General features: G+C 43.6%; 1 protein-coding gene across 1 annotated transcript in view; it reads right to left on the bottom strand.

Annotated features, from left to right (window-relative positions):
* The window catches only part of c17h6orf89 (chromosome 17 C6orf89 homolog), a 38,771-nt gene extending 24,214 nt beyond the window's left edge, over positions 1 to 14,557 (bottom strand). Inside the window, exons 1-2 of the mRNA XM_070859415.1 lie at positions 14,319 to 14,557; positions 3,101 to 3,269 (exon numbers count right to left, since the gene is read on the bottom strand). Of these exons, the coding sequence (XP_070715516.1) occupies positions 3,101 to 3,269; positions 14,319 to 14,507 (358 nt within the window). The 5' untranslated portion in view covers positions 14,508 to 14,557. The remainder of the gene's footprint in view (positions 1 to 3,100; positions 3,270 to 14,318) is intronic.
* Positions 14,558 to 14,918: the final 361 nt, after the last annotated feature.

Here is a 14,918-nt window from a genome sequence, read left to right as displayed (position 1 = left end):
TCAGCGCATTTTTTTCCCCTCCCAAGGCCTCTCTCGGAGAGCTCCTAGCCCCTCACCAACTTTCGTGCGGGGTCGGGAGCGCTCCGAGAGGGGCCTTGGGAGGGGGAAAAAAAATTCACAAAAACTTTCAAAGAACATTGCCAACACCCTTACCACACAAATCGCTGCAAAAATATAAAAAAATTAAAACTTTAACTTACCTTTTTTACAGTTTATCCAAGTCACTGCCGCCGGCGATAAATCGGGGGGCGCGTTTCGCGGCGAACGGGTCGGGTGATTGACCAAACTTCTGCCGGTGTCGCAATGCGAGCCAATGCACACCCGCTCTGCTCTCCCCGGTTGCGCAAAAACCGACCCGAGGATTGCGCCCGGACAAAAAACAGCTGACCGCCCATTTTTTGCCATAGAGGGTCAAAACGCGGCAAAAACCCGGTCACAAACGACCTGAAAATCTAGCCTATTGTGTTGTCTGCGATTTCAGCCGTTAGCAGAAATGGGTTGTTTGTATTTTGAAGCCTAAGCCAGCTTAGCTTCAATGGGTTACACCAGAGGACGTCTTCTGCCTCAGAACCAAGTTTAGAGAGAAAGTAACTTGCATCTTTATTGTTTGTATAAACCAAGGGGTTTGGGGAACTTGTGATCACTCAATCACGAATTTTATGTAAAGATCCCGGTTATTGGTCCAAAGCCTGTGCCTCAACTCAATGGCTTATTAAATCTACCTTGCATAAATAGAGGAGCATTCACGTAGTGGCACATTATATTTCAGTAGCTTATAAAAGGAGAAAAGGGTCTGTTGGAAGCTCCAGGTCATGCTATTATTTAACTAGATATTGGGCAGATAAAGATACACTCCAGGTCGTAGAAGACATGAGGTACATGCATGGGAGTGATTGGTGATGATGAACACTAGGAACTATCGAGTGCAAAAACCCAAAGATTGTGACAACTAAAGATTAAATAATAAGATTAAATAAAAAGCATAAAAAGCTGCTGTAAAATTACTAGAAAAAAGGTAAAGGTGCTCAGTTACTTTGATAAAGATGATGTATAGTGGCAGTTCAGTTACAACTGGGAGAGGGAAAATAAAACCCCACAAAATATTAATACAACTTTGACATGCTCATAAAATGCAAACTCTGAGCAGTGGAGGCAGAAAGGCTGCAGAATAAACCTGCACATTTCTTGGGTGAGCTTTAGTGTTGGCAAGTGTCAATTAAATAATAAGTACAGATTTATTTTGGGACCATTTAACAATAGAAGTTATATAAACTAATGTCCTTTTTAATATTTTGGGGAGGGTATTTTTGGACTCAAAGACAAAGGTTTTTGCATGTGATTTAATTTTAAAGGACCTGTTATCACTGTCAAAGACTTTCTGGTCAAGCAGAGCATAGCTGGCTGTAAAGCAAAGTCGCTCCATTCTAACTCAACAGCGTGCCTTAGTCCTTACCTTCAAAGTTGATTCCCAACTGGCAGGCGGGGCAGGGAGATACCAGACCGATGCTGATGCATCTCTGCCTAATATGCAGAAGAAAAGCTGCGTTGGGTTGACAGACTGCTGTTGGATTTCTACTGCCAATGTCCTCACAGCTGTTCACAAAGCGTGCAAGTGAAGGTGTGAAAGGAGGCTCACTATGTATTCCATCAGCTACAGGGCTGCAGGACTTTGAAACACCAGGGAAAAGTGAGCGTTTCTACTTCCTACACCAATCTTCCTTGCGATAGGTCTGAGACAAAGTTGCCAATTGTGGGGGAAGCTGTTGTCCTGTACCCAGTAGGAATAGGGTTGAGATGATATAAACTCACTGTGTGGAATCCTTCAGATGCAAGGAGAAGAAACTTTCAACCGATCAGTCAGTGGATGAAAAGGGACTGCTGTTGCTCTCGATACTATTAAGCGTAAAACACGGCTCATGAATAAAAGTTTTTTTTTTTTTAAAGTCTCTTACTCCTTAGAACAGTCTCCCTCCTGATCTCCCAACCTCTTTTTCCTATTTTTCACACTTTTCTTCTCTATTAGTCAGTCAGTCACTTACATAACTTTGTGGTAATCTTTCTGGTTACCTGTCTAACACTCTTATTCTTACTCCAATTTTCTGTTAGAACAAAAAAACTAAACACTTTAAGCAGGGAAATCGTCACTGTCATCTGCCCCCACTCCCTTTCCTTGCCTGGCCCAGTTGCCTCACTGAACACAGAGCCAGGACGGCTGGCTGGACGTAAACAAACTTTGCGGAAGCACGGGACACCACCCACGCAAAGCAGCAGTTCCACAGCATAGAACACAGAGCCAGGAAGCACGGAAAACCGGGTCTATTGCTGAACCACGGATGTTTCCGGACCAGAGAGGTCCAACCTGTATCAGATAGTGAGAGTATCGCCTGGAAAACTATTACTACAGAATTTAGATTTCCAGAATTGATCAGAAAAAATGGACCTTTCTAAGCGTAGAAAATCTGATGAATGTAATGGTGTTTAAATAGTTTTATATATAATGTCTTTACAAAGTAGCACTTAAAGAAAACCTCCCTCAGAAAAATGAGTAAACCACTTTTGTCTTATGGTCTGATTGTTGCTCATCTGACATCCCACACAGCAATCAGTTTGCTCGTTTTACCCACATTTTTTCCCCAAAATGTATAGCTACAAATCACATATCTATAATCCAAATAACAATAGAGTAACAATCTGTGGTATATGTCAGGGCGTAACTATGTTTCCTGAGTTAGGAGTTTCTACACATTTTTTTCTTCAGACTCTAAATGTGAAAAATTGGTAATTATTTAGTTTACATTAGATTTTTTTTAAATCTACTAGGACTTAAAATATCCTTCCAGTGTTTTGTGTTCTCTACTCTTCTAGCTCTTTTGATAGAAAGTTGGAAAGTAAAGATTGTTTGCTCAATGTTCTGGTAGGTCACGAATGAGCAATGCATGTTTTTTTAAACCAGTTTCTGTTTCAGTGTGTCTGTTCCACGTTAGCTTTGCAAAATGCTGACACAAGTGTAAATTTGTTTTACTGCAACTTTTTAAAATTGAATCCAAACATACCATGTGTCTGCACAAAATTCATAAGCTCACTTCAAATACTATCTTACCTTCCAGATTGTACTTTTTGGCAATTGGTAGGCAAAACAGACGGACATGACCAATTATTGGACTTCTCCAGCTCTGATCTTCTGTAACTGCACTCTGGTAATGAGATCTGCCATAGAGGCTAATGAGCGAGCAGGCTGTCATTATAAGGAGCCCCAAGGCAACCACAATCTGTCAGAAGAAAATAAACAAGCAGGTAATTAAATTCCAACAAAATCGAAATTTGTTAACTTGATGATATTTCTGGTTTCTTGAACAGCAATTATTCAATTTGTAACCTCAAAAAATGCCATGTCAGACAAGATGATGCACTGTACTCTACTTCAATCATGGACTTTCATAAACTGCAGAAACGAGCCTGGTGTATTCATAAATATCAAAAATCATACTGCATGCTGATGCCTGCCTGCAATTGCAGCTTTTCACAGAGGTTGTTCAAAATACCCATTCATGACATTTTTCGCAAGAAAAAAGATCTAGCCTTTTAAAACTAGAAAACAGGTTAGGATTTTGACATGTATCAGATTACTTAAATAAAAAGGTCTTGTTCCCATTGCAGGATTGTTATACTAAGATAATGTGCCACAAAATGACAGGATCTTCGTTTAAAATACCATGTCCAACGAGCTCCCAATTTCAGACAAGCCATCTATATAAAGCACCACACTAAAGCGAAGTAATTATTCACAAGGGAGGAAGAGGAGAAGAAAAATTAATTACAATTGAATTGAATTTTTTTTTAAAGAACATTTGTCAGGCTAGAAAGCTCTCACAAACCTTATAGCATCTACTATAGTGCCAGAAAGAGGAGTCTGGTTCCTTTTCCTGACTGGAGAAGAATAGATGATAAAGGAAGAAAGAAAAATGGATAATAGTCTCAAGGTAAAATACTGCAATAGACCTTTTTGTCTGTTCTAACATACATACATGCTTTGTCGTCCATCAAATGCCAATAGTCTGTACTCAACTTATTCTCATATCTTCAATCCAACTCGTGCCAGTTAACTTTATAAAAATGGAACTGGATAATCTTTCATTTCAAAAAGAAAATTTGGTTTTCAAATGTTGGAATTCTTTTGAGTGTGTTCTTGGGCACTTTGTTCCACATTAGAAGCCAGAACATGTCTCAACCATTTCTCACACAAATTAGTAGATGCTCATTCAGTGGGGAAAAGAGCTATTAAATGTTGGCCCCAGTTTTGAGAAGAATGTATTACCTCTCCACCCTCTTACATGGCATTGTGTGTGGTCTCTAAAGTCATGGTTAGTAAGGCCTGCAAGGCTTCATTACAGAGCTATCCCATCTGTTTATGTGGTATCTTGAGATACAGTAACTATGCACAGCTGCTCAACATGGCTTCTAGGTAGAACCGACACGGGATTAAGGGGTTATGGGGAGCGGGCAGGGAAGTGGACCTGAGTCCATGATTGGATCAGCCATGATCGTATTAAATGGTGGAGCAAGCTCGAGGGGCTGTATGGCCTACTCCTTATTTCTTATGTTCGTATGTAATTGTGCAGAGCACATAGCTTTATTGTTATTACATCAGTAGTCCACTAGGTGGCTCTACAACACTTTCCCATCCTTATTGAAGAAGTTAATCTTAAAAAATAATAATTATACATTACTTGTATGGTATACACAACTTTTGGTATTCATTTCTCAAATGAAACCCATTTATGTTTCCAAATTCTTCTATAGAATTCTGTAACACAACAAAAGATATGAACTTATTTTGCATATTTACAGATTAAACCTAACCGCTGGTTTTGTTTTGAAGCTGATACTTTTTTTCTTGAACAGAACTTTCCGATCTAGTTGTAGGACTTTGAGGAGAGTTTTTCTCCGAGGGGTGACCTTGATCTACATTTGAACTCTCCACACTTTCAAATGGTTTGTCTGCCCGACTCGGATTTAGACTTAAATTCTGACTTTCTTTGGGACTTGTTTCTGGTACATCTGAAGTAGGATTTTCTACTGGTACTCTACTTGTAACAAGACTATCTGACTCATCAGAATAAATGGAATTATCCCAACTTTCAACTCCTTTCACATCTGTAGCTAAGATGTGATCAATGTGAAAAAACCTAACCATTCCATGATCAAACATTTTGACCAAATACATGGGAGGATCACATATCTTTCGCTACTCTTCCTGGTAAACACTTTAATCATTTATGGTGATGGTACTTCACTTTAACCTTCATGTTCAACTTCACATTTCTCTCTCTTACTCTACCTTTATCATGACTCTCTTTCTGCCTTGATTGTGCCTAGTTTGGCTTTAACAACGAGAACTTGGTTCTTGGCTGTCATTTGAGAAACAACTCTGCTGGTTTTCTACCAGTAGTGGTATGAGGGGTATTCCCATAAGTAATCTGAAAATTTGCCAGTCTGTGGTACAACAACAATTGACATTTCTTTGGATTTGGATCCAACATTTATTTGATGAGGGCACATTTTACAAGTTGTATTTTGTGCGCTGCTGCACCATTTGAAGCAGGGTGGTACGGTGGAACTTTGGTATGTTTCACACCATTTCTGCTCATGAACTGTGTGAACTCTTCTGAACAAGATTGCGGCCCATTATCAGATACAATTTTTTCTGGGAGACCGTATGAAGAAAACAATCTTCGCAAATTGTCTAGTGTTTTACTTCTTATTTTCTGCATTGGAAACACCTCTACCCACTTCGAATGACTATCTATCACTATGAACAACTGTTGTCCTTCTAGCTCAGCAAAATCTACATGTAACCTCTGCCACTCCATGGTTGTAATGGTACTGATGGTGGTTTCTTGCTCACTGATTGACATGTTGTACACTGACTGGCAATGTACTCTCTTTCTATCTAAGTAACTGCATTCAAAACTCTTGATCAAGCACATTTCCAGGTGCTGGTCATGAAGATCTAACAATTTTGACCTAAATCTATTTTCTTTGGATATCTGGTTTGGCCATCCATTTGCTATGTAATCATACACCTTTGACATAACTGGGTCATGTTTAGTTGCCCTACCAATTTCTTCAGCTGTGACTGGTAGCTCATCAATGTATAAGAAATAGAACACTTCTTCCCTATTGGGTGTAACTTGTGATGGGGATGGCTACCTGGACATAGCACCGGCATTACTGTGATCAGCTGTTAGTCTGTACTCAATGTCATACGTATATGCTGACAAAATCAAAGCCCATCTCTGCATTCTGGCTGTAGACCAAGGTTAGAACTGGGGACTTTAGATGGAGGATTGTTGTTAGGGGCTTATGGTCAGTAACTATAGTAAACTTATGACCAAATGAGTATTTGTGAAACTTCTTGACCCCAAATATCAATGCCAAAGCTTCCTTTTCAATAATTACGCTCACTGGCATGGAAAGTGTGTGAAGCAAAAGCAATTGGTCTCTCCTCCCCACTATCAAGTATATGAGAGATCACTACCCCAACTCTGTACGGAGAGGCGTCACATGCTAACTTGGTCGTCTTAGTGAACAAACATGGTACTCTCTATTAACTGGTTTTTACACTCTTTGAATGCTGTGTCACGTTCTTTTGACACTTCCAAGGTACCTGTTTTCCCAACAGCTGATTCAATGGATGTAACACTGTCGCCAAATTTGGGAGGAACTTCCCATAATAATTCAAAAGACCCAAAAATGATTGAAGTTCAGAGACATTCTTGGGAATGGGTGCATTTCAGATTGCATCCAACTTTCCCTTGGTTGGATGTAAACCAGCTTTGTCTACTCTCTGCCCAACGTACTCCACTAAGTTTTGAAACATCTCACACTTGTGAGCAGTTATTCAGACCCCGTGCTTCTCTAGCCATTTCAGCACTTCATTCAACACCTGATCATGGATTTATGTCATCTAAAATAACACACTACCTTTTCAATCCCTTACAAAATTTGGTTCATCATCCCCTTGAATATTTCGGGGGCGGAAGACACTCCAAATGATAGCCTATTGACCCGATATAGATCTAGGTGAGTATTTATAGTCAAGCATGACTTGCCTCTTCATCTAACTCAAGTTGTAGGTAGGCGTTTGATAGATTCAACTTTGAAAACATCCGGCCACCCGTTAGCGTTGTGAACAAATCTTCCACATTTGGTAACATACTGGGTAGATCACACTCTAGAAACTGGTTTACAGTTACCTTATAATCACCACACAACCTTCCCTTACCATCTGACTTAGGTACAACAATGAGTGTAGCCCAATTACTCAGATCTACCCTAGAAATAATGTTCTCATTTTCTAGTCTTTTGAGGTCTTCCTCAAGTGCGTATGGTACAGGACGTGGCTTGCAGTAAACTGGTCTTGCGTCCTTCTGTACCCTGACAATCTCCTTGAATCAGAGTGCCTGTCTCACAGAACACCTTCGGATACTGCTTGATGACATCATCTTCCGATGTAAATTTCGCTTCCACACAAAAAATCTCATTCCAATCCAGCTTCAGTGATCCCAACCAATTTCGACCTATCAAGGCAGGCTTGTCTCCTGTCACTACTAGGGCAGGCCAGCTCTGATACTGATCCTTGTATTTCATTGGTATGGCGACATTTCCTACCACAGGGATTTGCTCTGCTGAGCATCCTCACAGCTCGATCTTCAATATCTCGAATCGATAATCACGCAACTTGTCGAGATATAGTGATTCTGGTACCATGCTCACAGATGCACCAGTGTCGATTTCCATGGGTATCCTGGTTCCTGCGACATCTATTTGGATGACGATACTTCGCGAATTGCTGTTTGATACCTTCGTGCTCCTTATGACGTGATTCTCCAGAAACTCCTCGTCCTGCTGCTTCTCTTCAATGGTAAGTTGTGTCTGCCGATTTCTACTTCTTGCATTGCCAGTCGGTTTACTCTTCTGATGGCACGCCTTCGCAAGATACCCAGTTTACTTGCAGTAGAAAGACTCTGCCTTCAAATATGGACAGCTTTGAGTGATGTGCTGTCCCAGGCACCGATAGCACGACTTCAATGCACTGTTACTTTGGCCAGTTGCTGAGGCCTTGGGGCACAACTGCCTTTTACTTTTAGCCTGCAGCCGATTCACCTCGGTTAACTGACGATTGGAAATGGCGCAAAATTCTTGGGAGTAATGGTCGGCCATATCCATCGACATAGCTGTCTGACAAGCTAAATCAAAAGTCAAGTTAGGGGTTGTCAACAATTTATTTCTGATTTGTTTATTTTTCAACCCACAAACAAAGCGGTCACGCAAAGTTTGGTCCTGAAAATTTCCAAAATGACAGTGAATGGATAGCTTTTTTAAAGCTACAATGTACTCACTGATACCCACGTCATTTAATTGATTGTGTATTCCAAAACAATAAAACTTTCTGCAATTTCTAGGGGCTCAGGACTGTAGTGCTGTTCTCCTTCAGTGGTTAGTCTTTCAGTTTGGTGGGAACCAGAAAATTTTTCAGGCTTTCATAAACCTCGGGACCTGCTTCAGTCTAAAAAATAGCCCATTTCATTTCTAAAATCGGCCAGTTACAGTTTACATCATCAGGGACTTTGACAATATTCGCGGTGAAAAACATTTCTAGCCGGTCACATATGCTACAAAGGTCTCTTGGTTGCAATTGAACTCAACCAAGTACCATATTATTCCCATAGTTGTGGCTATCTGGACACTGGCAACGTCAACAGTTCAGCCACGTGTGCTCAAAATTTACCTTTGATTTTTAAGATTTTCTGCAAAACAAAGAACCTCTAACAGTCCCTCCATCGGTTGGTAGGATTATCTTACAATAAAAATTTCAGTTAGGAAATCTAAGATCCCATCTTCATCGCCAATCTGTGGTATCTTGAAACACAGTAACTACACACAGCTGCACAACATGGCTTCCAGGTAGAACAGTTCAGAGCACATAGCTTTATAGTTATTACATCAGTAGTCCACTGGGTGGCTCTATAACAATTTATATTACTGTGTCCAATAGCAAAATGAAACTGAAACCTTGGATGTCACAAATCAAAAGGAAATTACTTCAATGCCAATCAACTTCAAACCACTGTTAATGGGATCAACCCATAGCAGGATAATCATTTTTGATTGTCAGTTTCTTAAGCATTCCCTTAAACATCAGGACTTCTGATTCGGCAAGGGCGAGATTCTGTGCCCATTCTGTTGTGTACAAGTGCTACAGATCCCCAGGCCTTCTCTGTTTCTACTATAGCTCCAAATTGGAAACTTGTTTTCCCCATTCTACTCGAATACACATTCTGCCATTTGACTTCTTCCACAGATGCAGCAGTTTGAGTCATTGACCCGACAACACTGTAAGGTCCTTTGCACACAGAGCTCACGCACAAATGCTGTCAATAATAAATACAGCCTTGCAAGGTAAACATAATCTACAATAGGAAGACTGTTGCAAACTGAACTTTAAAAGTTGGGCTTAACCAGCGTTTTACAGAGTTTCAGCATAATTTCCCAGTCCAGGACTTGAGCACATAATTACAGTGCCCCTTTAGTACAATCCTCAGATCCTAGCCAACAAAAAAAATTAACAGACAATGTCTGCGGCAATTGCCTACAAAATAATGACTGCACTTCAAAAGTAATTTGTTGATTGTGAAGAACATGATTGGTCACTATATGATTGCAAGTTCTTTTTTGCTCTCTCTCGGTCATTACCTCCATCATTCCCTCTCTCCTGGTCTTGGTTAATCCCTCAGTCCTAGTCATACTCTCACTTCCCCTCCAAATCTTTTTTTTCCTTTTTCAAGAACTCTGCCTTTCTCCTCCTGATTTCCTCTAACCTCATCTCTCCCATTCACTCTCTGGTATTCCCTCCCTCCTGCAGTCACCAGGTGAAACGCTATTGGTACCTCCACTCCAGGTATGGTCATCTACCTTTTTTTATGGCCACCATGCTCCACCCTTTCTCTATGATTGGTCCCTTGGAGGATAAGCCACACCCTGAAGTTTCACAGGAATGTGTAACTGTAACCACCCATTGCAAGGTCTCACTGACTTTACAAATTGTAATTCGATCCACTTTGACTTCCTGTAGTGACAGAGGACAGAGCTCCCCAGAAGACAGCAAGGGCCAGCCAAAGTGCCTTACCCCAGTCCAAGTGCATGCCTCCTCCAGCCGAAGTGCCTTACCCCAGTGCGTGCATCCTCCTCCTCTCCCAACAGATGAGGCAGGCATTGTGTACGGATTGTTAACAGGTTTATTGAGTATGAAGTGAATAGTGACAGCATTGTGACTTCTGGATATCATCCACTCCAACGATGTCCCTTGTAAGGGGTTGGAAGAACGTCTTCCTCGAGTTCCCTCTTTCCCCTCCAATCCCCCCCACCCATGTCTCCCCCCTCCCCCCAGCCTCTCTCTCTTCTCTCACAGCGCCTCTGTCTCTCTCTCTCGGCCCCTCGTCGCTTCTCTGCTCGCGGTCGCCGCTCTTGGCCACCAACGGGCCTTCTCGGGCGCATGCCCGCCGCTTTCGGGGGTGCGGGAGAGTGCCGGGGTGGGGGACAGAACCGGGGTGGGTTGGGAAGAGAGTCGGGGGGAGGGGGGGGAAAGAGTCGGGGGGGGGGGAGGGGGGGAAGATAATTCAATTAATCAAAAAAGTGAATATTTACTTAGAAATACTGTACCATATTATTGGAAAATGCCAATTATCCAGGAACCTTACAAGGCAATAATCATATTGAAATCAAAACATATCGCATGTCACGAGAATATCTCAATGTTTTTATAACTATTATCTGAATTTTAACAAGGAATACTACTCAGATCACATGTTTAAAAAAGTGGGTAGTGCATACTGTGGTTTTACTGAATTTTATTTTCTCTTTACCAATGCAGAAGATCTGAGTTGATGCAGGAAGGCATTCAGACTGAAGTATTAATGATTGATACATTGGAAAGATTTATCATCAAGTGTTCATATTCAGTCCACTACTCAGAGAAGGAAAGGAACATATATTAACTACATTAATGTGCCACCTGAAGGACTGGCTCCATTTTCACAGTAATGCAAGCAGGAGCTATGTTTTCATTGCCTGCTTGTGTCTCAAACACATGCAGGAAACGCCACACACCAGCTTCCTACCATCAATGATTTTAATTGTGTGAAACCATTGACAAAATAGTCAGTTCTTTCCCATCATTACACTAGTGATTCAGCAGGCTACTAGAATTTAAAATATTTTTAAAAGCTAACAATTTCTGATGGAACTTTGCACTAATTGATTTTGTGGTGCAGGTTGAACCTCCCTTGTCCGGAACCCTCGAGACCTGGCCTGTTCTGGATAAGGGATTTTTCCGGACGAGGGGAGGTCACGTGAAGTTGGATGGTACAGGTACTGAGCAAAGGGATATCGGGGCTGGCTGGCTTGGGGCTGGGAGTGCGGCAGAAAGATCACGGGGTCAGGCCAGCGATTGCGGGAGTCGGCAGCGGGGAAGGATTTCAATTTGTTTAATTTGTTCATGTCGGAGTTCTGCGCATGCGCCACCCGGTGGCCGGGAATGGTTCTGGACGAGAGGTGGTTCTGGATAAGGGAGTTCTGGATAAGGGAAGTTCAACCTGTACTACTAATGCCTATTCTTCCGAGTGAGAGACCAAAAGAATTTCAATGTAGATAACATAGAAATATAGAAATTAGGTGCAGGAGCAGGCCATTCGGCCCTTCGAGCCTGTACCGCCATTGAATAAGATCATGGCTGATCATTCAACCTCAGTACCCCTTTCCTGCTTTCTCTCCATACCCCTTGATCCCTTTGGCCGTATGGGCCATATCTAACTCCCTTTTGAATATATCGAACTGGCCTCAACAACTTTCTGCGGTAGAGAATTCCACAGGTTAACCACTCTCTGAGTGAAGAAGTATGAGGTGGTGCATTTCGGAAGAATAAGGAGTCCACATACTGCTTGTAAGATAAGAGTCTAAATGGGATAGAGGAGCAAAGGGATCTAAGGGATCCGCAAATCACTAAAGATAGCAACGCAAGTTAATAAGGCCATTAAAAAGCAAACCAAGCACTGGGGCTCATTTCTAGGACAGAATTGAAAAGCAGGGAAGTCATGTTAAACGTGTATAGAACACTGATTAGACCACACGGAGTACAGTTCTAGTCTCCATATTATAAAAAGGATATGAAGACATTGGAGAAGGTGCAAAAAAGATTCACACGGATGATACCAGATGGAGAGGTTATAACTATCAAGAACGATTGAATAGGCTGGGGCTGTTTTTTCTAGAAAAGAGAAAGCTGAGGGGTGACCTGATCGAGGTCTTTAAGGTAATGAAAGGATTTGATAGGGTAGACATGGAGAAAATGTTTCCACTTGGGCGGGGGAGACCAAAATTAGAAGTCATAAAGAGTAATTGAGGCAAATAGCATCGAAGAATATGCTTCTAGGGTTAGCTGAAGAGTGGAGAGGAGGCTTATGGCCAGCATAAATCCCCCTGCACCCCCCCCCCCCTCCCATACACACACATCTACTGCATTTCCTTTATCTATCCAGTTAATTCTTTTTTTTTAAACTCACATTTTCTAAACATGACTTGCCTTTAATGAATCAGTGATGACTGTACCGTCCATGCAATTTCAAAATATTCACTGACTGGCCTATAGTTACCAATATTATTCTACCCTGAGTTACGTCAGCTACCGTCCAGTCCCCTGGCACAATTTGCAAATCTAAGGAGGTATGAAAAATTGTGATCAGATCCTCAGCTATCTTCTCTCTAACTGGCAGAAGAACCAAAGGCAACATGAGGAAAAACTTTTTTTTACAGTGAGTGGTTGGGATCTGGAATGTACTGCCTGAAAGGGTGGTGGAGGCAGATTCAATGGCCTCCTTCTGTGCTGTAACCATTCTATGATTCTAACTTATGCACTCCATCACCAGGTGGTTAGCCAAATGCACTTGCTTTTGATGATAAATTGGTGATGGGACCTGGTGGATCTAAGGGTAATTAAGAAAGATCAGTTGATCAGAGCTGTAATGTCAGTGAAACAGCAAAGTTGGGAAAACAAAGCTATCCCTGCATCCTTTGAGCAGCACAGCTGATACTTTTCACCAACTTTGTTCCTTGGTTTCCTGATGTCATATTTATCCCTCAACCAACATCACTAAAATAGATTATCTGGTCACTATCACATTGCTGTTTGTGGGAGCCACTGCGTTTCCTACAGTACAGCAGTGACTACACTTCAAAAAAAAGTACTACCTTGGCTGTAGAGTGCTTTGGGACATTTGGTGGTTGTGAAAAGTGCTATATAAATGGAAGTCTTTCTTTTGGCCCCAGGCGATGAAACTCTCGCCCTGGGAATTGCGCAATGTGGGAAGTTCTAGGTGCAGAATGAGTCAGCAGCTTCAGGGGAAAATACAGAAAGACTTGCATTTATATAGCGCCTTACACGAACACCAGGTGTCCCAAAGTGCTTTACAGCCAATAAAGAACTTTTTGAAGTGAAGTCACTGTTGTAATGGAGGAAATACAAGGTGGACAAAAAAAAAGTTAGAAAGCCCAGTGTGAACGGAACCCTTGAAGACTGCAGCCTGTGGGCGGGGGTCTGGTGGCCGGCCACTGCCCCCCTCCCCTGGGGCCCTGGCCACTGCCCCCTCCCCCGGGGTTCCGGCGACTGACCCCCTCCCCCGGAGCTCCGGCCATTGCCCTCTCCCCCATGGCTTCCGGCCACTACCCCCCTCCCCCGGACCTCCCCTCCCTCAGCTCCCCCTCCTCCCCTCCCCAGAGGCCCCCCCCCCTTTCCCAGCTCCCTCCCCATAGGCCTCCCCCTTTCCCAGCTCCCCCCTCTCCTGCCCCCTCCCCAGATGCCCCCCTCCCCCGAGGCTCCTTCCATTGCCCTCTCCCCCGTGGCTTCCGGCCACTACCCCCCTCCCCCGGACCTCCTCTCCCTCAGCTCTCCCCTCTCCCGGGGCTCCGGCCATTGCCCTCTGCCCCGTGACTTCCGGCCACTACCACCCTCCCCCGGACCTCCTCTCCCTCAGCTCCCCCTTCTCCTGCCCCCTCCCCTCCCCAGAGTCCCCCCCTCAGCTCTCCCCTCCCCATTTCCCAGCTCCCCCTTCTCCTGCCCCCTCCCCTCCCCTCCCCAGAGTCCCCCCCTCAGCTCTCCCCTCCCCATTTCCCAGCTCCCCCCTCCCCCGAGGGCCCCTCCCTCAGCTCCCCCCTCTCCCGGGGCTCCGGCCACTGCACCCCCGTTCCCGGGCCCTCTCTCTTGCCTGGGCTGCTGTCAGGAGCCGCGGGTGCCTGGCCGCCTCCCTCTGCGGTTCGTTGGTCTCCAGGATCTGGGCGATGAACCTCTCGATGTTGCGCTCGGACATGCCATAGCGCTCGCCGGACTGCCGCAGCACCTCGACGCTGTCCGCCAGCTTCTCATACAGACCCGGCTCACTCGGGGCGGCTCCCATTATCCGCCATCACTGCCCGGCCGGCCCGGACCGCCCAGAGCCTAGCGCAACCCGCCCGCACTTTCGACACAGCGCTGGGCCAGAGGGGAATATAACACTTACCTACAGGGAATATAATAACACTGGGCTACAGGGGAATATAATAACACTGGGTTACAGGGGAATAGAATAACACTGGGCTACAGGGGAATATAATAACACTGGGCTACAGGGAATAGAATAACACTGGGTTACAGGGGAATATAATAACACTGGGCTACAGGGGAATATAATAACGCTGGGTTACAGGGGAATATAATAACACTGGGCTACAGGGGAATATAATAACACTGGGTTACAGGGGAATATAATAACACTGGGCTACAGGGGAATATAATAACACTGGGTTACAGGGGAATATAATAACACTGG

Source organism: Pristiophorus japonicus, chromosome 17 (assembly GCF_044704955.1).
Source record: "Pristiophorus japonicus isolate sPriJap1 chromosome 17, sPriJap1.hap1, whole genome shotgun sequence".
Classification (NCBI taxonomy): Eukaryota; Metazoa; Chordata; class Chondrichthyes; family Pristiophoridae; genus Pristiophorus; species Pristiophorus japonicus.
Note: the sequence above shows the minus strand (reverse complement) of the source record. Positions and strands in the feature narration are given on the sequence as shown.